Source organism: Danio rerio, chromosome 8 (assembly GCF_049306965.1).
Source record: "Danio rerio strain Tuebingen ecotype United States chromosome 8, GRCz12tu, whole genome shotgun sequence".
Lineage (NCBI taxonomy): Eukaryota > Metazoa > Chordata > Actinopteri > Cypriniformes > Danionidae > Danio > Danio rerio.
Genome location: NC_133183.1, coordinates 8,567,536 through 8,591,634, shown reverse-complemented (window position 1 = coordinate 8,591,634; position 24,099 = coordinate 8,567,536). Strand labels below are relative to the sequence as shown.

General features: G+C 34.0%; 2 protein-coding genes across 12 annotated transcripts in view; one reads left to right on the top strand and one right to left on the bottom strand.

The window, feature by feature from the left end:
• The window catches only part of si:ch73-233m11.2, a 30,438-nt gene extending 21,707 nt beyond the window's left edge, over nt 1-8,731 (top strand). For 4 of the 10 annotated variants that reach the window (XR_012384077.1, XR_012384080.1, XM_002663065.7 and 1 more), the window contains exon 9: nt 1,134-1,260. Coding sequence is in view for 5 of the 10 variants with exons in the window: in XM_002663065.7 (XP_002663111.3) it covers nt 1,134-1,203 (70 nt within the window). In the remaining 5 variants the exon portion in view is untranslated. Of the gene's footprint in view, nt 1-1,133; nt 1,261-6,990; nt 7,223-8,216 lie in introns of those variants that run through there. The other 6 variants (XR_012384078.1, XM_073910052.1, XM_073910055.1 and 3 more) reach the window with 3 other exon arrangements.
• Nucleotides 4,344-23,757, bottom strand: gpd1a (glycerol-3-phosphate dehydrogenase 1a). Of its 2 annotated transcripts, NM_001017709.1 has the most exons (8): nt 23,659-23,754; nt 18,868-19,045; nt 13,859-13,999; nt 11,658-11,796; nt 10,871-10,983; nt 8,315-8,551; nt 6,960-7,066; nt 4,344-4,738 (listed from the first exon to the last, which is right to left on the bottom strand). In NM_001017709.1, the coding sequence occupies exons 1-8, from the start codon at nt 23,700-23,702 to the stop codon at nt 4,642-4,644; spliced, it is 1,056 nt and encodes a 351-aa protein (NP_001017709.1). In that variant the 5' UTR covers nt 23,703-23,754; the 3' UTR covers nt 4,344-4,641. The 2 variants fall into 2 exon arrangements, with proteins under 2 accessions (NP_001017709.1, XP_073765548.1); XM_073909447.1 differs by lacking the exon at nt 18,868-19,045 and having other exon boundaries at nt 23,659-23,757.
• Nucleotides 23,758-24,099: the final 342 nt, after the last annotated feature.

Sequence of the window (24,099 nt, the reverse complement as noted above, 5' to 3'; positions counted from 1 at the left end):
GAGGACTCGAGAGATAAACGGTTCAATTCTTTTTCCGGCTCTAAATGCATCCGATTGGCTCGTGATGAACGAGTGACTCAGACCCGATAGAGGACTCGAGAGGTGAGCGAATCAATTCTTTTTCCAGCTCTAAACGCGTATGATTGGCTCGTGATGAACGAGTGACTCAGACCCGATAGAGGACTCGAGAGGTGAGCGGATCAATTCTTTTTCCGGCTCTAAATGCATATGATTGGCTCGTGATGAACGAGTGACTCAGACCCAATAGAGAACTCGAGAGATAAACGGTTCAATTCTTTTTCCGGCTCTAAATGCATCCGATTGGCTCGTGATGAACGAGTGACTCAGACCCGATAGAGGACTCGAGAGGTGAGTGAATCAATTCTTTTTCCAGCTCTAAACGCGTATGATTGGCTCGTGATGAACGAGTGACTCAGACCCGATAGAGGACTCGAGAGATAAACGGTTCAATTCTTTTTCCGGCTCTAAATGCATATGATTGGCTTCTGCCAATGTGATGAAGACTTGAAATTAACGATACCTGAACAAATGTGCGCACGTGCGGATGAACGAATCACTCCCTGAGAGGACTCGTAGTTCCTGAGTCATATTGAAGATTCGTTCAAAATGAACAAATCGTTCATGATCAACCCATCACTACAGTACATTTATATATACAGTGAAGGCCAAAATTATTCATACCCCTTGCAATTTCTGACTTAATTACTTAAAAAAAAAAGTAGCACAATAAAAGTTACTTTTATTTATTGAAACAGCAAGATTCTTTTTTTTTAAATCAGAAATGACTGACTTCTCCCAAAACAAAAAACAACGTACAAGAGACATCATTGTGAAATAAATTGTGAAAAAAAAATCATTTGAACAAAAACTTTAAGTCAGAATTTACCAGGGGAATCAATAGTTTTAGGCTTGACTATATAATTTATCTTAAAGTTTAAACCAAACATTTAAAATACATCTTTGTTTTTACATGTTGTTTGTAAGATATGGCATATATTCTACATATATTTTGTAGGTAATTTATATTTCTACTTTTTCTTTTAGTTATATTTCCTCATTTCAGTTTCATGTGCTTTAAGTGCTTACATTTTTTTTTTGTATATCTTTTCCAGTTTGAAGTATAATGACTTCAGTGAGGATGTTTTTGAGTTGATGGAAACGTGCCCAAATATCATTTACTAGAGAAACGCATCTCAGGTTTGAACATCTGAATATTCACAATAAATTAAAATAGATGCATGTTTCAAGTGGTACTTCCAAGCACTAAAAAGTTACTCCCTCTAGTGGGCATTTCAAAGGTTTTTCATAAAGTATGAATGCCACTGTAACTAAATATTATACATTATTTATATAAAGGAAATATCGCACAAACAGCCATTACAATCAAAAATAAACAAATACATTGGCAGGTTTCATAATTAAAAAACAATAGATGATCATCATTCTTAATTAAATAATTCTACAAACACAAACGAAGATATTTTTAAAAACTTGTGTAACCATAGGGAGCTGTATCAACCAACTTCCATATTAGGAGTCGTCTTTGTGTTCGGTTTGTGACAAGTAGGGAGGAAATGATGAAAGAATTTATATTTTTGGGTGAACTATCCCTTTAATATTAAAATGTTTTTCTTATTTAGACTCATTTAGCCTCATTTCTAGTCCAAATATCGAACAATTCCTAAATTAAGAAGCATTTTCTAGACAAGAAAAACATTTAACCTTGTTTTAAAAAGTAATGTCAAAATTAACCGAGCTTTTGCTAAACAATCAACATATTTGGCATATTATTTTTAAAAAACACGACAGGATCTAGAAAATAATTCTAGATTTAAGAGTTTTTAGATATTTGGATTATAAACAGGGCAAAAAAAAAGTATATCCTATCTTATTTTGTGTTTAATAGAAAAAAAGGTTTGTAAATGGGAGTACATTAGTAAAGGTTAGTAAATGATGGGAGTAAATGATGACAGAATTTTCATTTTTGGGTGAACTGTCCCTTTAATATTAAATAGTAGATTATTACTGATTGTGTATTATGAGCGAAATCTATGATGACAGATTATTGATTAAATAATAAAGAGATATTTTACCCAAATAAATACATTTACAAGCATTCAAGGTTTCTTTTTTCTGTGCAACACAAACAAATATTTTTTTTAAAAACTTGTGTTAACGTGGGAACCTGTAACCACCTACTTCCATACTAGGAAAAAACTAATACCATAGAGGTCAATGGTTACAGGTTACATCTTATTTTGTGTTCAACAGAAAAAAAAGCTTTGTGACAAGTAGAAAGTGAGTAATGATGAGAGAATTACATTTTCTCTTTAATCTTAAAAAGCTTTTCTTACTTAAATTTTTTAGTCTCGTTTCTAGTCAAACCAAATATCAAACAGTTCTTAAATCAAGAAATAATATGTCAAAATTAAGTGAGTTTTTCCTTAAAACAAGCAACATATTTGACATGTTATTTTTAAAAACAGGACAGTATCTAGAAAATAATTCTTGATTTAACAGTTTTTAGATATTTGGACCAGAAACAGGACAAAAAAAAATCTAATAAAAGTATACAGGTCTTTTTCAAAATATCGTTTTTGTGTTGAACAGAAAAAAGCTTTGTGACGAGTAAAAAGTTAGTAAAAGATGACAGATTTTTCATTTTTGAGTGAACTGTCCCTTTAATATTAAAAAGTAGATTATTTCTGGTTGTGTATTATTAGTGTAAAGCTCATTCATAATCTATGATAACAGATTTTTATAATAGATTATAAATTAAATTAAAGGGATAGTTTACTCAAATAAATACATTTACTGACTATTTACTCGCATTCAAGCGGCTTCTTTTTAAAAAAAAAAAAGTTGTGTAATCGTGGAAACCTTGTAAACACTAACGTCCATATTATGAAAAACAAATAGCATAGAAGTCAATGGTTACACTGCAAAAAAAAAGCTTTTCTTATTTAGATTTTTTATTCTAATTTCTAGTCCAAATATCAAACAATTTCTAAATTAAGAAGCATTTTCTAGACAAGCAAAACATCTAGTCTTATTTTAAGAATTAATGTCAAAATTAAGTGAGTTTTTTTATTAAAGTCCCTAAGAAATCAAAACTAACCATATGATTCTGTTGCTCACATTGCTAGTTTTGTGGTGAACAATTCATCTGTGCATGTCATTAAGAAAATGGCTTGCCCTTCTGATCTTTAAAAGATATCTGAAAATGAACTTCCTGTTTGTTTTCAGTTAATTTATCAGATTACATGATTTTGAGGTAATGGGCATGGCTAACGCCGCTCCAACTGTCAGTTTTGACAACAAAAAAGAAATGGTGAGCAGGAGAAGTCTGTTCTGAATGAAATGCCTACTTCACTACATCCAATCAGCCCGTAGACAAAACAAGCCACGCCCACTGTTTGCTTATTTAAAATTCTGTTTCTCTGGAACTGCTTCACATTACGAAAAGGAATAACGATCGCAGCTTCCGGTTCATGTGTACTTTAAAACAAGCAACAAATTATTTTTTAAAAGAAGACAGTATCTAAAATAATTCTAGATTTAAGAGTTTTTAGATATATGGACCAGAAACAAAACAAAAAATGGAAGCTTTTTTTTTTTTTTACAGTACAGGTTTCAACATATTTCAAAATATCTTCTTTTGTGTTCAACAGAAAAAAAAGCTTTGTGACGAGTAAAGTTAGTAAATGGTGACAGAATTTAAATTTTTAAGTGAATTATCCCTTTAATATTAAAAAGTAGATTATTTCTGATTGTGTATTCCCAGCAGGCACAGAACATCAACATGACGTCAGATTAACGTACCGAAACGTTGGGGAACGTTGCATTTTGTTTGGAAATGAAAATCGGGTTGACGTCAAAACCCAACATCAGGCTTGTCTAACATTGAACAAACGTTGCATTTTGGTTACTTTCAAACCTAAACCTAAAAATACCCAAATATCAATGTCTAATGAGGTTACAGCTTGACGTTGAGTGAACGTTACCACTATGACGTCTATCAGATGTTGGATTTTGGTTGTCATACCTGACGAATAAATGTTAGTATTTGATGTCAACATGACATTGGTTTAAAATGTTTAAAATCTAACCTAATTTCAATGTTTTATGGTTTTGTGTGCCTGCTGGGTTATTAGCAAAACTCTGTCATAATAAATAAACAAATCACTTTCAATATTTAAACGTCTTAAATTCCATCCAATTATTTGTGGATCCACTGTAAATCATTTAATCCGTCATGTCTAGCTCTTCAAAAAGCAGTTTATTTGCAAAACGACTGATTGAAAGAAGCAGACAGCGAGAGCTCACAGATACAATGATTTATTTCACATTATATCGAGAACATTCAGTGCTGTTTCACTGCTAACAGCTTCAGAGTCACTTAAAGATGAGCTCTCAGACTGACATTTGAGGGGTTTTCTGCAGAAATAAAGTGTCTGAGAGCACACGGGTGCAGGACGGACTCATTAAAAACAACAAAACCTGTCAGTGGACTCAATGAAAGCGACTTTGGTCACTCATTGAAACACACACACTCACCGTCTTGCTGATTAATTGAGTTATTTGAGAAGTATTTAAGTACAGAACAGCTCTGTCCTTCTGTCACTGATGTTCTGGATGGTTCTGCAAGCAGTGGATGAACTCAGTAACAGGACGACCTTCATAACAGATCTCAAATACGGCATTAAAAAGAGGAAACCTGTGGAAAGAGCAAAGGTTCAGAGGTGTTCACTGCAAAAAAATAAAAGGATTTACTCAATTTTTAGATTAAAAGGTAAGTGGTTGCAAATAATTTATATAGGCTGAATTTAAGCAAAAATAATAATAATAATAAAATAAATTAGCTAAACATTACTAAAATTATTTGTTTATTTAGGCGGCACGGTGGCTCAGTGGTTAGCACTATCGCCTCACAACAAGAAGGTCGCAGTTTCGGGAATTGTTGGCGGTTTATTCCACTGTGGAGACCTCTGATAAATCAGAGACTACGCTGAAGGAAAATTAATGAAAGAATGTATTTCAATTCCACATTTATAAATTGTTTGCAACCACTAAACCTTAAAAAAATTTGTAAATCCAATGAATAATTTTTTTCAGTGTGTTCACTGCAAAAAAATATGCTATTTTTGCTATTTAGAGTTTTTGTCTTGTTTCTAAAAATCAACAAATTTGTAAATCAAGAGGGAATTTCTGGACAAGAAAGAGTTTTTCCTTAAAATAAGCTAAATAGTCTGCCAATAGGATAAGTATATTAATCTTAGTTCAAAGTGAAAACAAAATTTTACTTTACCTAAACAGCAGATTTTTTAGATTAAAAACCACTTAATTCTGCCCTGATTCTGCTCTTTTGGACTGCAGGTTAAATTAATTAAAGTTAGGTAATTGCACTTACACTCACCGGCCACTTTATTAGGTACACCTTACTAGTACCGAGTTCGACCCGCTTTAGCCTTCAGAAGAACTGCCTTTAACTCATTGTCATGTTCAAGAAACCAGTCTGAGATGATTTGCACTTTATGACATGGTGCGTTATCCTGCTGGAGGTAGCCATCAGCAGATGGGTACACTGCGATCATAAAGGGATGGACATGGTCAGCAACAATACTCAGATAGGCTGTAGCGTTGACATGAAGCTCAATTGGTACTAATGAGCCCAAAGTGTGCCAAGAAAATATCCTCCACACCATTACACCACCACCACCAGCCTGAACCGTTGATAAAAGGCAGAATGGATCCATGCTTTCATGTAGTTGATGCCAAATTCTGACCCGACCTTCTGAATGTTGCAGCAGAAATTGAGACTCATCAAACCAGACAACATTTTCCCAATCTTCTATTGTCCAATTTTGGTGAGCCTGTGTGAATTGTAGCCTCAGTTAACTGTGCTTAGCTGACAGGAGTGCCACCTGGCGTGGTCTTCTGCTGCTGTAGCCCATCCGCCTCAAGGTTCTACCCTATTCTGATGCTCAGTTTGAACTGCAACAGATCGTCATGATCATGTCTACATGCCCAAATGTATTGAGTTGCTCCCATGTGATTGGCTGATTAGAAATTCGCGTTAAAGAGCAGTTGGATAGGTGTAGCTTATAAAGTGGCCGGTGAGTGTATGTTACTAGTGAGTGGTAATTTATTTAATTTTTTTTATACACTGCACAAAAAACCCATCAAAATTCACTTTTAATTTTTTGGTATTAATTTCTTTTTTTTCTGCTTATTAACTTAATTTTTGTTTTTTTTATTAAAAACATAAAATATAATGGTATTAGAAATAAAATCATCAAAAATGTTTTTTTGGTAAAATGACTGATGCTGGTAAAGAAAGTAAAATTGTAAAAAACTAAAAAATTAAATAATAAAAATATAATAATTTTGTGATGATTATTTGAACGTATTTTTGTACTCCTATTTTAAACGTTGTGTAACATTTTTAAATTGACAAACAGTTGAAACTAGTGATAATGACATACATGAGGTGTTTGGCCAATCTCAATGCACTGCATCATCTGGCCAATCAGAGTGCTTTGAGCTTTTCAGAGGGAGGAGCTTTTAGGAACCAGAACAATATATATACGCAGTCAAGCCCGAAATGATTCATACCTCTGACAAATTCTGGCTTAACGTTACTTTTATTCAACCAGCAAGTTTTATTTTTTAACTGGAAATGACACAAGCGTCTCCTAAAAGATAGTAAGATGACATACAACTTTGTGGAAAAAAATATCTCTTAGCTTTTATTCACATTTGAACAAAAGTTTAAAAATCAGAATTTGCCAGTAGTATGAATAATTTCAGGCTTGCCTGTATATTTATATAAACCTATTCTAATACACCCAAATAACAAATAATTACATTTAAAACATGTCAAATAAATACATTTTTTTCATATGTAAATGCACAACAATGAAACAGGGGTTTCTCACCTGGCCAGAACCCCTTTGTTTTTGAGTATAGTGTGCACTTCAGCCGCTGTAGCAGGACCCTGGAGCTTCTGACCATTCAACATTTCCTTTTCAAGATCTTCGAGAGACTGAAACAGACAATCAGAAGACTGTATGCTATTGAACTCCTTTTATTTGCACTATTGTTCTTGTAATTGACTTTGTGTCTTGTTGCATCCAATGCTACAAATGTTTTGACTTTACAGTTAAGATTTTTATGTACAATAAATAACAGTTTGATGTGATTATTGCTTATTTAATTTTAGTTAATAGTTTTGTTCAGGAAGAATGCAGTAATTTGATCAAGCGTGACAGTAAAACGTATACATTTTACAAAATATCTGTTTTTTTAATAGATATTCTTTTGAACTTTCTATTTATCAGTGAAGTAAATTATCATATATTAATGATTTCTGAAAGATCAAGTGCTACTGAAGACTGCATGATGCTGAATATTGAGCCTTTCTTTACAGAAAAAAAATTATATATATACACATATACATATATATATATACATATATATATATATATATTTTTTTTTTTTTTTTTCTGTAAACAGCGATGAAGTGCAGTGAACTGATGACCTTCATGACTATTCACAGTCATCTCTGTTGAGCACTGGTGAATACAATGGCAAATCCGCGATGTTTACGAATGGCTCAACAGCACTCAAATGTTAGCAGGAAATGGATGTTTTTTTAATTTCAGTGCCAAAAATCGGTATTGTGACAGGTCTTATATCGTGAAAGAATCAGTTCATTAACTTGATAAAAGGCATCTAAAATGTGTGTTTAGGAAAGAAAACGTTAGCTACCTAGTGCTATTTCCCTTAGCTGACAATGAGGTATATCCCTTTTTGTTTTCACAATCCATTCAGAACGGACCTTCGGATCACTCGGAAAGCGGTGAAATTATAAATTTGTGTCACTTTTTCTTCGCTGATAAGATATACAGCCAGGTACACGCACTTCCTGTGTGACTCCAGGCTTTACTTGTGGGTTTTTTAGCCACTGCAGCCTCGTTTGCGCTTTTAAAATGGCGGCCAAAATAAGTCCATGTACTCACCAAATTAATCCACTGAAAAAAATGTTTGTTTTAGTAATCTTCAATCAAAGTTTAAGCATTTGCTTCTGCATTTGGAGTGTTTTGTTGAACGCAAAAGAAGATATTTTGAAGGATGTTACCAATGAAAATCCAAATACTAAGGAGGTCAAAATATGTTGTTTTGTTCTTCAACAGAAGAAAGAAACTCAAACTAATTAGGAACAAGTGAAATGTAAACGTAAACGACTTTTCATTTTTGGGTAAACTGTCCCTTAAAGTTCCTGGTGTCTCACCTTGCCGGTTTTGGCGAAGGCTTCAGCGACTCTGCGGTTTCGTCCTCCATAACATGTGGTGATGAGATCCGCGACGCCGCAGCTCTCCAGGAAAGTAGCAGGAGAAACAGAGCCGGCGGTGCAGAAAAGACGAGCAAAGCTGATCATCTCCATGAGGCCAAGTCTGATCACCGCTGCCTTCGTGTTGTCTCCAAAACCCAAGCCGTCACAGAAACCGGCTCCTACTGCTACTATATTCTGGAGAAGGACAAACAGCATCTGAATGTCTGACATGTTTACAGCTGGATCACAGAAAGCACTTTAGAAATGTGACGTTTGAAACTGGCTGTGTTTTTATGGTGCTAATGCTATAGAATACACTTAAAAACTGATTTTGCTGTATTTCAATCTAATTTAAATAGAGGTGAAACAACACAATTCTTGAGTTTTTTTGGGGGGGGACATCTTAATTGTTTTATGTTCAATCTACTTAAATTTGTAAAAATTAATCATTTTACTTAATTCCTTCATGTTGTCCAAACACAAATTGCCTGTGTGGAAGCCAGCATTTTTTTTTATAGTGAATTAAGGTTGTTTAGTTGAACAGTGGATTGGAAGTCTTTGACGTCTGCGTGAATTCAAAATTCACGCCATAAACTTTGTATGTTCACAATATATATATATATATATATATATATATATATATATATATATATATATATATATATATATATATATATATATATATATATATACATAAAAATAACATTTTAGGATAATGTTATCTGAGAACTTCCTGTCTTTGTCTTAAGTAAAATCCCTGTCCATTGAGACAATCCCCTTTTCCTTTTTCTTTAAAAAAGTTACTCAAATATTATCAATTGTTTTTTAAAAGTAATGCATTATTTTACTCGTTACTTAGTAAAGTAATATTATTATGTAACTCGTGTTACTTGTAATGTGGTAGCCCCAACACTTTTTATGTATACAGTTGAAGTCAGAATTATTAGCCCCTCTTCGAATGTTTTCTTATTTTTTAATATTTCCCAAACAATGTTTAACAGAGCAAGGAAATTTTCACAGTATGTCTGATAATATTTGTTCTTTTAGACAAAGTCTTATTTGTTTTATTTCGGCTAGAATAAAAGCAGTTTTTAATTTTAAACACCATTTTAAGGACAAAATTATTAGGCCCTTTAGGCTATTTTTTCCGATAGTCTACAGAACAAACTATCATTATACAATAACTCGCCTAATTACCCTAACCTGTCTAATTAACGTAATTAACCTAGTTAAGCCTTTAAATGTCACTTTAAGCTGTACAGAAGTGTCTTGAAAAATATCTAGTCAAACATTTACTGCCATCATGCCAAAGATAAAATACATCAGTTATTAGAAATTACTTATTAAAATTATTATGTTTAGAAACGTGTTGAAATATAGGGGTGCTAATAATTCAGGGGGGCTAATAATTCTGACTATAAGTGTGTATATATATATATATATATATATATATATATATATATATATATATATATATATATATATATATATAATATGTTTAAATTTTACAGAAATATATCTGTTACACTCATTGTTGATGGAAATGACTATATATATATATATATATATATATATATATATATATATATATATATATATATATATATATATATATAAATAATATAAATATAACTAACCAAATATTTAGTTAACTAACCAAACTTCAGCTTATACTAAGCGGCCCATCAGTTTTTCACATTGATAATAATAATAATAACCAAACATAATAAGAAGAAATGTTTATTGAGCAGCAAGTTCTGAATGATCATACTGGAGTAATGATGTTGAAAAATCATCCTTAAATCACAGGAATAAATGTCATTAAAAAAATATATTTTAAATAATAATAATATTTCCCATTCTTACAGTTTGTACTGCATTTTTGATCATATTAGTGCAGGCTTGGTGAGCAAAATGTTTCTTTAAAACCCTACTTTTTCTATACCTATGTCTGAATGTGTACAATATTTGGCTTTGAAATAACCTGAAGTAAAAGTAAAGATGTCCTAAAATTAAATTAAATTTAAAAAAAAGGTAGAGATTGAATTGAGCCTAACAATATATCATTTGAGCATCGACATCGTAGTGTGTGTATTTGCAATAGTCACATCGCAGGAGAGGATTATTTAATAAACATTAAAAGATAATGATGTTATTAAATATATATTTGTTTTATTATTAATACAAACTATATAAATCAATATATTTGACCTTCATACACAACTTCTGGTTTGACTGTTTTCTGTTTATATTGTAAACTCAGATTTACAGCAAAAGACAACGATAACACGGTAAATCTGATAACTGCCATATCAAGACAGACCCGTACTGGTAGTGCTGTTGATAAAACAACTTCAGAAATGTCAGCCTAAAAATAGCTTTTGTTACGACGCACACACACACACGCACACACACACACATTGTGACTTGATTGGCATGTGCACGGTTAATATAATTGGCTTTATTGTATTAATTGTTTGGAGGTGTGAAGTGTATAAGTGTGAATGTGCAAACCTTTAGAGCACCACAGATCTCCACCACGTCTGCTTCCTGAACCACTGTGACCCGGAAGTGATGCGTCTGCATGAGCTCTTTCAGCAGCGCACCGTGAGCTTCATCCCTGCAGCCTGGCACACACAAATACATTCACACTACATCTCATCATGAGGCAGACGCTTGTATCAAAAACTACTTAGAAATTATTTACAGTCCCTCCTGTCAAATTTTAATTTAATTTAATTATTTTAGAGGTCATCACAGCGGAATGAACTGCCAACTATTTGAGCATATGTTTTAAGCAGCAGATGCCCTTCTAGCCACAATGCAGTACTGGGAAACACCCATACACTCTCACATTCACACACATACACTTCAGCCAATTTAGTTTACCCAATTCACCTACAGTGGATGTGTACGGAGGAAACCCACGTCAACACGGGGAGAACATGCTAACTCCACACAGAAATGCCAACTGGCCCAGTCGGTACTCAAACCAACGACCATAAAATTGGCTGTAGTGTCATGTAGTGTCTCAGTACTGTGTTTGCAGCTGGAAGGGCATCCGCTGCATAAAACATATGCCGGAATAGTTGGTGGTTCATTCCACTGTGGTGACCTCTGATAAATAAAGGACTAAGCCGAAGAAAGTAAAGGAAATAAAACAGAACTGAGAGAGTTAATAATAGAAGAGTTAACAAGAGTCCTTAGCCGGTTCTCGGGAATGTTTTTTTAAAGACAGTAGAAGCTATCAAAATCAACAAAAGAGCATCTGACACCTTTACATTATTTTAATCAGCCTCACCGATGGTGGTCTCACAGAACTTCTCGTCTGCGACCTCATTAGCGATGTTTGCCCCCATCAGCACACTCATGCTGATGCCCAACTTCTCCTCAATCACCTCTGAGATCAGCTTGAGTCCGTCTGGCCCTTCATCCACACCCTGAACAACAACAACACACAGAGGACGTTTACTACTGTTACTGTACATAAGCTTCTTATTCTGTACTTAATCTTGTAGACATCTCTACTAGGCCTGCATGATATTGGAGTGTTTTACTGCGATATACTGTTGAAGTCAGAATTAGCCCTCTTTATTCGAAATGATTAGCCCTCCTGTATATTTTTCCCGCCAATTTCTGTTTGACAGAAAGATTTTTTTCCAACACATTTCTAAGCATAATAGTTTTAATGACTGATTTCTTTAATCATTGCCATGATGACAGCACATAATAATTGACTAGATATTTTTCAAGATACTAGTATTCAGCTTAAAGTGACATCTTAAGTCTTAACTAGGTTAATTAGGCAATTTAGGGTAATTAGGCAAATCATTGAGTAACAATGTTTTTTTCTATAAACAATCTGATCAAATATTGCTTGAGAGGGCAAATAATTTTTACCTTAAAATGTTTTTTTTAATTACAAACTGCTTTTATTCTAGCCTATATAAAAAAAAATCTGACTTTCTCCAGAAGAAAAAAATATTACAGCAAATACTGTGAAAAATTCCTGAATCTGTTAAACATGATTTGGGAAATAATTGAAAAAGAAAAAAAATCACAGGAGGGCAAATAATTATGATTTCAACTGTATATTGCGACATGAAAACAATTTCACTAAATGACTTAAATAGCTCTATTTGGAAAGTGTTTATTATTTAGATTGACTGGGATGATTAAGTCTTTTTCTATGCAGCGGATCTGAATAAATTATAGAAAATTACAAGCAAACAAACCGTAAACAAACTGTGCTTTGTGGTTTTCTGGGAAATGTAACAATTTTCAAATACAGAAATTAAACAATCAAATGTAAAATAACATGTTCACCATTGCATGAATAATAAAACTAATTATGTATATATGATATGAACAAATATATATTTACATATATTTTTTAATAACATCTTTATCTTTTAATGTTTAATGAATAATCCTATCCTGCAATGTGACTACTGCAGATCCATTACGATGTTGATGCTCAAATGATATATTTTTCAGCCCTAATTTCTACCTTTTATTTTAATTTAATATTTTATTTTTATTTTATTTCCGTACACCTTTACTTTTACTTAAGGACATTTCAAAGCCAAATATTGTACACATTCAGAAAATGCTCAATAGACATTTCTTCTTATTATTTTCAGTGTGGAAAACTGATGGGTTATTATTTTTTGTGGAAACTGTGATATCATTAACTTCCATCAAAATCTTTTTACGTCTGACATTTAGAGTATAATGTAAAAAGATTTCGTTAGAAACACACAACACTGAACTTTCTTTTCATCAAATAATGCGAGAAAGCGTTTCCACATAACAATTATAAAATCATTGATTCATTCATTTATTTATTAATTCATTTTCCTTCGGCTTAGCCCCTTATGTACCAGGGGTTGCCAAAGCAGAATGAACCACGCCAACTACTCCAGTATATGTTTTACACAGCAACCTTCTTGCTGTGAGGCAAAAATGCTAACCACTGAGCCACCGTGCCACCCTAAAAATTTAATTATTGAAATTAATATTAATGATTGTGTATCAAAAAAAATAACTGATCACAATAGAAGAGCAAATCAGCATATTAGATGAATTTCTAAAAGACCACGACACTGAATAGTGGAGTAATGATGCTGAAAATGTAGCTTTAAATCACAGGAATTAATGACAAATACTGTTATTTTACATAAATTGCAATAACAATTCAGTTTAACATTTGTATTGCAGATCAAATAAATGCATTTTTATAAGCAAAAAATAATCTCTCAAAAATTGGTGGTTTACATTAAAACTCAAGCACTTTCTACTTTCCCACTTTTCGAATTAAAACATTTTCATTAGGGAATCTGTACTTTTACTCAAGTGTTAAATTGGTGTAATTCCTCCAGCTCTGTCCACACGCCGAGTCATCAGTGCTATTTGTGTCAGACGTGACCGTCTCGTGATCTTAGAAAGCAACTTTTCCTGCTGAGTAAGGAGGAGGATGAATATATTCATGAGTGTAGAGACCTTGATGAGTGACATGCCCAGCGCGTCCGCTTTGATTTTGCCCTTCATGGTGTCACAAACTCGGCCGATGAACTGATGTGGAATCACAAAGAGCAGAATGTCAGCACTCTTGGCAGCCTCGACTAAATCTGCCACCGCAACCTGAGAGCGAGAGAGAGGATGAGAGAGGAATACAGAGAAGGCTCTGAGTGATGAAACCTGCAGAAACCCAATACATTAACTAAATGATTGGCTTTGGAGGACTAACATGTAAACATTCTTCAACCTAGTTTGAAGAATATATTATTGTTATTTCAATCCCCTGAGACCATCATTCATCTTCAGAACACTAATTAAGATATTTTAGAGGAAATCTGAGAGCTCCCTCATCCTCTATTGAGGGAGTATAGACGTTCAAAGACCAGAAAAGGAACTAAAATCATTGTCAAAACTTTCCAGGTGACTTTAACGGTTATCAAATGAAGCTCCAAGAATTTTTTTAATCTCCCTACTGAAACAAAATAGCTTAAACCAGCCTAGGCTGGTTGGCTGGTTTTAGCTGGTTGACCAGGCTGGTTTTAGAGGGGTTTTGGCCATTTCCAGCCTGGTCTTAGCTGGTCAGGCTGGGAGATGACCAGCTAAAACCAGCTTGACCAGCCTAGCCAGGCTGGAAGCCCAGCTAAAACCAGCTATGTCCAGCTTAAACCGGGCTGGTCAAGCTGGTTTTAGCTGGATTTAGCTGGTCATATTCCAGCCTGACCAGCTAAGACCAGTCTGGAAATGGCCAAAACCCCTCTAAAACCAGCCAATCAGCCTAGGCTGGTTTAAGCTGGATTTTCCAGCAGGGCTATGACATTGTATGACCTCCATTTCAGATCAGGGTGTGCATTTACAGTGTTGTCAACTGTCAGTATGAAGTGAGTAACATGCAAATTGATGTATGATATCATCTAGCAACATTTGACAGTCGTAAACACGGTAAACATGCAATCTGATCTGTCATAGACGAACAATGTTGTGTTTACAGTTTTTTTGCATCACAAAATTGTTCTTGGAGCTTCATTTGATTGCAGTTGAAGAATTTTCGATAATGCTTTTGGTTCATTTTCTGGACTTTGAACGTCTCATAACTGTTTATGCTGTTTATGGAGGTTAAGAGAGCTCTCTGATTGCATGTAAAATATCTTCATTTGTGTTCTGAAGATGAACGAAAAGCTCGGGAGATGGGAAGGACATAACGATGAGTTATTAATAATCAATTTTTCATTTTTGTGGGAATATTCAACATTATGTTTTAATGTTTTAATAAGTTGTATATTCACATAGACTTACTAATTAAGTAATATTTTTACAGTTTTGGGAAAACAAATGCCCTGAGACCTTCATTCATCTTCAGAACACTAATAGAGATATTTTAGATGAAATCTGAGAGCTCCCTCATCCTCCATTGAGGGTGTAGAAACGTTCAAACACCAGAAAAGGAACTAAAATCTTTGTCAAAACTTTCCATGTGACTTCAACGGTTATCAAATGAAGCTCCAAGAACATTTTTTTTTTATCTATGACATTGTATGACCTCCATATCAGATCAGGGTGAGCATTTACAGTGTTGTCAACTGTCAGTATGAAGTGAGTAACATGCAAATTGATGTATGATATCATCTAGCAACATTTGACAGTCGTAAACACGGTAAACATGCAATCTGATCTGTCATAGACGAACAATGTTGTGTTTACAGTTTTTTTGCATCACAAAATTGTTCTTGGAGCTTCATTTGATTGCAGTTGAAGAATTTTCGATAATGCTTTTGGTTCATTTTCTGGACTTTGAACGTCTCATAACTGTTTATGCTGTTTATGGAGGTTAAGAGAGCTCTCTGATTGCATGTAAAATATCTTCATTTGTGTTCTGAAGATGAACGAAAAGCTCGGGAAATGGGAAGGACATGACGATGAGTTATTAATAATCAATTTTTCATTTTTGTGGGAATATTCAACATTATGTTTTAGTGTTTTAATAAGTTGTATATTCACATAGACTTACTAATTAAGTAATATTTTTACAGTTTTGGGAAAACAAATGCCCTGAGACCTTCATTCATCTTCAGAACACTAATAGAGATATTTTAGATGAAATCTGAGAGCTCCCTCATCCTCCATTGAGGGTGTAGAAACGTTCAAACACCAGAAAAGGAACTAAAATCATTGTCAAATCTTTCCAGGTGACTTTAACAGTTATCAAATGAAGCTCCAAGAACATTTTTTTAAATCTATGACATTGTATGACCTCCATATCAGATCAGGGTGTGCATTTACAGTGTTGTCAACTGTCAGTATGATGTGAGAAACATGCAAATTGATGTATGATATCATCTAGCGACATTTGACAAGTCGTAAACACGGTAAACATGCAATCTGATCTGATACGGAAGTCACAGACGAGCAATGTTGTGTTTACAGCCTTTTTGCATCACAAAATTGTTCTTGGAGCTTCAATTGATTACAGTCGAAGAATTTTCGATAATGCCTTTGGTTCATTTTCTGGACTTTGAACGTCTCATAACTATTCATGCTGTTTATGGAGGATAAGAGAGCTCTCTGATTGCATGTAAAATATCTTCATTTGTGTTCTGAAGATGAACAAAAGTGTCTGGAGATTGAAAGGACATGAAGGTGAGTTAATAAAAAATGATTTTTCATTTTTTGTGGGAATATTCACCATTATGTTTTAGTGTTTTGCGGTTTTTATAAGTTGTATATTCACATAGACATACTAATTAAGTAATATATATAGGTTTTTGGGAAAACAAATCTTAAAATGTCAATTTTGCTTTTAAGATAAATGTTTCCAAATGTTTCTTTCTTTTTTATTAAGCAAAAGCTGAATTATTTTACATTACATTACAGCAAACAAGGCTTATTTTCAATAGTCAATGTATTAAAATTTGAAACAAGAAAAACATCAGTCAGGTCACAAAAATAAACTACATAGAGGAATGTTAATCATTATTTTTAAAAAGATCTTAAGTAATTTTGTTTATTTGTAGTGGTTGGAATACATGTAAAGTCAAATTCCTTGTTTTCTTCTCCCATGTAAAGTGCTTTTTTGATGTTTTATTATGAGACCATTATTTTCACTTTATTCTTTTTGCCGGAATTTGGCTCCATGTCAAGCCAAAACCACCTTGTTCACCAATGAATCCTCCTAGTTCACTATGTCTCTTTTCCCTCTGCCAGTGTATTTCTAGTCCTCTAGTTAGGCTGATATGTTTAGCTGACACTGTAAAGGTCATAATGGTGGAGAAACCACATATAGCTTTGTCAGCTCCTTCTTATTAGTTGCTTGTGTACAAAAGAATGGTTTCCTTTGCAGAAACAAGCGCTTCTCTGAGGTTTTGGAGGGGAAAAAAAATCTCGTGTCTCAGCACTGTCCTCCAGACTTCTGTATTGTGTTTGTTTCCTCTACTGTGCTTTTTGAACAAATTCCCAAGCAAAACTTTTGCCTGTGTGCTCAGTGGTGGAATCTTATGGCTGAATGTATAGTTTTATTTGTATATAAATGATTTTAATATATAGTTATAGCATTAATAGTGGTAAAACTATGATTATTAGTAGGAAAATGTATAGTAATATATATGGTTTTTATATACTTTATATAAGTACCTTTACCATTAGTTTATTCTTTTGGTCATATCAGTGTTACTCCTTTTAATTTCCAATAAATATTTCAATCAAGGGTCGTAACAAACATATGAAATATTAATAAATGAACTAGTATTAATAAGTATTAAAAATATATATTTTTTCTTTATTACTAAATTATATATTACAATACAATTATGTTGAAAATTATTTTTATTTCTTATAATTTTATTATTATTTTAGAATAACATACACTACATGACAAGTCTTGTCGCCTAAGTTTTAGGAACAACAAATAATAACTTGACTTCTAACTGATCATTTCGTATCAGAAGTGGTATATATGAAAGGCAACGTCTGATTTTGCTTTGTCAAAAGTTTTGTCACTTAACAGAAATAATGTGCGGTATAGAATATAAAGTCATGATGCAGTGGAAAAAGACTTAATATTGTGCATAACTCAAAAAAATAAATAAATAAATAAAGTCATCTGGAATGGCAAAGAAAGCATTCTTGCAGGACTCCCAGAGTTCATCAAGATTCTTTGGATTCATCTTTAATGCCTCCTCCTTCATTTTACCCCAGACATGCTCAATAATGTTTATGTCTGGTGACTGGGCTGGCCAATCCTGGAGCCCCTTGACCTTCATTGCTTTCAGAAACTTTGATGTGGAGGCTGAAGTATGAGAAGGAGCGCTATCCTGCTAAAGAATTTGCCCTCTCCTATGGTTTGTAATGTAATGGGCTGCACAAATGTCTTGATACCTCAGGCTGTTGATGTCGCCATCCACTCTGCAGATCTCTCGCACACCCCCATGCTGAATTTAACCCCAAACTATGATTTTTCTGTCACCAATTCTCTGAGAATCTTGGGTCCATGTGGTTTCCAGTAGGTCTTCTGCAGTATTTGTGATGATTGGGATGCAGATCAACAGATGATTCATCAGAAAAATCTGCTTTCTGCCACTTTTCCAAATGATCAACTAGAAGTCAAGTTATTATTTGTTGCTTTTACAACTGGGATCGACGACAAGACTTTTGTCAGGTAGTGTATTGTATTAAGTTATATTTTTTACTTTGCTCTTCGCAAAATATTCATACTTATAATACGTATTCATACTTATAAATATTATACCATATATGTAAAATCAATAATGCAGATTTTATGCTAATTTAATTCGATTTGTAACTTAATTAAAATCTAGTTTCTTAAGACCCTTTTTATTAAGTAATCCAATATTTTATTGTTGTGAAATAACAGACAAATAAATAATAATAATTGTAATGATTATAATTCAGGTATATTAATACATTTGTGTATTTGCTACTCAGAAGGTGAACATCTTTTTTTTTTTAACATTAGTTTATTAAAATACAAAGTTTCTTACAACATTCTCTGGGAGCTTGTGTCCAGGCAAATACTTGACATTCTCGTGCTCTGTGTTTATGATCTCGGTGAGTTTGCGTCCGTTCACCATCTCCTCAAACACCCACATGTTAACCGTGGAGTCAAACTTTGAATTGTTCCTTGCATTTGCACCAACTATTTTAGCAATAGCAGAGCCCCTGCAGACAACACACACACACACACACAAAATTAATCATGTGAAAGCTCGCATGCAGTTTTACAATACTGTGAGCACGCGCTATAGGCTGAAAACTAACAAAGGCCTTTAATCTGGTCAAACCCCTCAGGTTTCTTATCAAAAGAGACGTTTTGCATTTCAAGCAGGTGTTGATAGTGATCAGCTAATGCAGTGGGGGAGAACTAGTCTGCGCTTTATTCACCAAATACACAAGTCTGCTGTGATTTCATTTTTATGTCACAGTTTATTATGTTTAGATTCATTTTTGAAGTCACTTCTGAAGTGAAAGTTTTAAAATGAAGCAAGTCTATGCTTAAAGCAAGAAATTACGCCTTGTAATGGTGTAAGAAAAATGGGAAGCGATCGAATTTGTAGCATACTTAGCAGATTTCATTTTTTAAAACAATTCTAAAATGTGACTAAATATCTGATGTCATTTTGCTTCTTAAAAGGGAAAGTTCCCCCATAAATAAAAAAAAGTAATTCCTATTTCCAAAAAAGTGGTTATAAACTTAATTTCTTTCCTTAGTTGAACACAAAACAAACAGCGATTGACATCCCATAGTAGTAGGGCTGCACAATAAACTGGTTCAGCATCATATGCGCATCTGCAATAGTCACATCGCAAGATATGCAATGTTGAGTCTGAATAATAGTTGACCAGGAGGAACAGAACACATGTGATTTGAAAAGTCACTGCTTAACCATAATGGAGTGAAAGTTTATCCAATCCAGGCTCATTCTGATTACCTCTATATACATTTCTGGAGAGCGCCAAATACGTCACAGGAGCTACATTTTTTTTTCAGGTCTTGTTATCGCGAATCCGCCAGAGGCCGCTGTGTACACTTTTTTAGATCTCAAAAGTTTATAGGACTTACGTGGACCTAGTAACACCCACTAAGGTAACGCCCAGACACGCTTATTTAAATGTTATTTAATAAGGAACTATTCAGATGGTGCTTTGTAGCACGCAAAAATATGTACAGTGTCCCGAGTCATAGCTGGGCGCCGTGGACAGCGGGTGACTAGCGGCACCGGTGTGCATACCCTGATTGATAGATATTTATGTTTAGAATTCTAAAATGCATGGTGCTGCGTGGTGCGGCACGGCACATCTGGTGGGTGACCCCTTTTACCAGGGGTCACCAATCTCGGCCCTGGAGGGCCGGTGTCCCTGCAGGGTTTAGCTCCAACTTGCCTTAACACACCTGCCTGGGTGTTTCAAGTATACTTAGTAAGACCTTGATTAGCTTGTTCAGGTGTGTCTGATAAGGGTTGGAGCTAAAATCTGCAGGACACCGGCCCTCCAGGAACAAGTTTGGTGATCCCTGCCTTTTACTGACTGACTGACTGACCGACCACCCCATCCCCCACCCTAAACCTATCTAATAGTGTTTTAAAAAGCACCAATTGACCAGCGCCCAGCCATTAAACCCAACCGGCAGTGTTTTGAAAAGCAATCCAGAAAAAGAAAAGCTCTCGTGGCAGCTTGATTTTTACTACGTTTTCAGTATTTATCACATTCTCAATCTGTTATTTCTGTTTTTGTCTTAACCGCTTTCTGGAATTATTCTTCGCCAGACTCAAACCCCATCGTCTCGGTCAACTCTGCATCTCAAATCCTTCATCGTACGCGAAAAGGCACTGGACAAACTGGTAACAGCGGAAAAAGCTGTCCACACAGAGGTGATCGGTCAGCTAGTAAGCGCAAAAAGAGCGGCGTCATGCCACCTTCATTTTTAAAGATGAAATGCAGCCATACGTTCCTCTGGCTACATAATTCGCGATCTCCAGAAATGCATATTGGGGTTATCACTTGTGTGTGTTGTTAAGGCATGTGACTGAGCATTTCAAGATAGTTTAAAATATTTGGGCACAAAATAATTATGATCACTGGAGGTGAAACAATGTATCATTTATATAAAATTGATATGATTTATGCAAAAAAAAATAATCTTTCAGAATTGTTGTCTTTTTTCTAGTCCAAATATCTACATTTCAAAACGGAAAAAAAATATTTAACTTACCCCATTGGCAGATAATTTTGCAAAATAAGCTGTTAATTTTGAAGGTGAAAACAAAACAATATTTCTACTTGATTTAAGAATGTTTTATATATTTGGAGTAGATCAAGACAAAGCAAAAGAAGAAAAGTATTTTTTGCAGTGAGAATATTAAATTTTTGTACCTGAATACCTGAATACTCCCCAGAAAACTGCTAAATAGAGCTATTTGTATAACAATAATTATCACAGAAAAATAAAATATCACTTTTTCAGATTTTTCCAAAATCGTGCAGTCCTATAAACACAATAAACTATGGAAGTTAGTGACTTTTTTCCCAAAGATTCTTCGGTATATCTTCTTTTGTGTTTAACAAAAGTAATAAATTGAATGGATCGATTAGAGTATAAGTAAATTGTTTATTTTTGGTTGGGAGGGGGTGGTGTTGGGGGGGGTTGTCCTTTTAAGTATAATTATCAATATTTAGTGAAAAAATATTTGCAGTTGCTTGTAAAATTGACGCCTAATTTACCTCAACTTCCACTACATGCATTCACTGAATTAATAATGGCTCTCAACTGCAGTAAATATATAAACAAAAAGATGGTTTGTTGTATAAACACTTATTTTTACAGCATTGTTTAGTGTGAAATTTAGATTTACTCCCACGTAAAAACCTCTAAATCATAGATCTCAAACTCAGTTCCTGCAGTTCTGCACAGTTTTGCTCCAACTCTATTCTAAGACAGCTGATCCAACTAATGAAGGTGTTCCAGAGTAGTCTTGAACACCTTGATTATTTGGATCAGGTGTGTCTGATTAGGGCTCGAGCAAAACTGTGCAGAGCTGCGGCACTTCAGGAATTGAGTTTGAGATGCTCTAAATCATGAACAGCAGACATGTTTACATTAATAATGTTGTGTACATGAATGAAATACTATAGTAATTTATAATCTACTACTGTATAGTATTTTTTAACAATACTGCAGTAAAGTACTTAAATTATCATGTTGTGATTTCTACTTTAGCTACGGCACTAAACAAACGATAGTGATACAAACAAATTACCAGATAAGTTTTATGTCTTTGGTCTTTGTTTTTTACACTAAACATTTTACAGTCTTTTTTTATTTCACTTATTGAGAGGTGTAATAGCAGTTTCAATCAATTGTTCATGCAAAGATAGACCTTATACCTCTTGCAGAGAAGTAATTGCAGTTCTTTTGCACTTTAGGACTCCCATGTCTATCATTTTGTTTTGACAAATGTAGTACAAAAAGTCCAAAAGCAAGGCAAGTTAAGGTGCAATAATCATTTTGTGAGGAAAATTAAACTGAGAAGAAATTTGGGGCTTGATGAGATGTAATTCTTTGCGACTTAACATGCTTAATGTTATACCTTTTACTACTTCATACTTTTTCAGTTGTGTTCAGAACTGCGAAATGTATTCGCTTGAAGCTTGTTGATGATAAAAATAAAAAAAAATCTTTAGTTTATTAATGGAAATATTTTGGCACTGTCACTTGCCTGTTTTAAAATATAATTGAATTGAGTGGGGGTGCGCAAAAGTTGAAGCCGCATACCCATGAGTAAATGTGCAGTTGCGCCCCTGAATACAACTATACTATAAAGTACACCATAGTTTACTGCAGTAAAAACTAAAGTACACTACAGTTGTTATTATTATAGTTAACAGTATATTTAGTACATACATTAATACAGCATTCATTAACAAAGTGTTGTAAATACTATACAGTATATTACACGTTACTACTGCTCAAAAACACGACAGAAAATTACTACAGTATTGTTTCATATGGGACTAAAAGGTAATGTCATCATTGTTATGCATATTACACATTGAGGTGACAGGATTTAAGACATTATGGGCATTATACTGAAAGATATAAAAGGTCTGCAGGTTGGTTAGTTGAAAATATTGAGGTAATGTTGGTTTTATTTGCACATTCAGACTTTCTCCTTAATACTTTACTTTCAGAAAAGTATTATTTGCTCATTCTAAATAGGTAAGTCATGTTAGCAGCTAATGACTATCAAAGTACAAGACTGTTTATTGTAAATTGTGCTAATGTTGTTTTGAAGTCAAACTTTAATGCTATTTTTGACCGAATATTCAACAATTTGCCTGTCACAAGTTGTCACCTAACGATTGTGTGAATATATAACCAACTTTACCTCAAAGACGAAACATAAACACTGAAGTAACCGTGTGAAACCGGTGTGAGTGACTGGAACATGTGCCCCGCTTGCTTTTGCATTGCAGCGATGTTACAAATGGCTCATGTAAACACAGTGATAAATAGTATTCGGGTCGGTAAAAGGCACATTCACAGCTGTTAAGCAAAACCTTTAAAGTGAAATCTAATATTGTGTATTAAGACTATATTGTAAACATCTGTATTAATGTTTTCTTTTTAACATATCATAACCTTAAACTTTTATAGCTTGTGATTGAGTATTGCTTGTGAGCCTTTGTAGTGTTTAAACCAAGTCGTAGTCTGTCATATGATCCTGACCCCCTGCTGTGATTTCTAGAAGAAGATACAAATGAGTGTTTTTTATTACCAGTTTCCAGAACCGACGATGCAAACTCTCTTTGGACTTGACATTGCGCTGTGGATTCTTCCAGGATCCTTCGCTGAATTACAATCAGACTGATCTGTCAATCAAACCGCAGCGGTGAGAGTGAACCAACATGAGTGTTGTCCGTGAAGCCACGCCTCCTGTTGCTTTTAGCCATTCAGAGGGCGAGAACAGCATGTTGACCCCGCCCACTGTCAGCCGGAGGGTGTGTTTAAACCAGGGGTGCCCAAACTTTTTCTTATGTGGGGTCAAAAACTTGATTTAGGGTGGTGGACCGAAGGTAAATACCAAACAGTTGCTATGGGTAATTAAATAAAATAAAATAAAAAATTAAAAAACATTGCGTTATATTTACTAATGTAGTATAATTTTTCACATTTCATAATTAACGGTGTAGCCTATATTAAAAAACAAAAACAATCC

What these genes read in the sequence shown, in the direction of transcription:
- gpd1a (NM_001017709.1), bottom strand. Translation starts at nt 23,702, where the DNA reads ATGTCAAGTCCAAAGAGAGTTTGCATCGTCGGTTCTGGAAACTG. An exon ending in ATCGTCGGTTCTGGAAACTG is followed by an intron (nt 19,046 to 23,658) that starts GTAATAAAAAAC and finishes TGTTGTCTGCAG; the next exon opens with GGGCTCTGCTATTGCTAAAA. An exon ending in TGGGCATGTCACTCATCAAG is followed by an intron (nt 11,797 to 13,858) that starts GTCTCTACACTC and finishes GTTGTTGTTCAG; the next exon opens with GGTGTGGATGAAGGGCCAGA.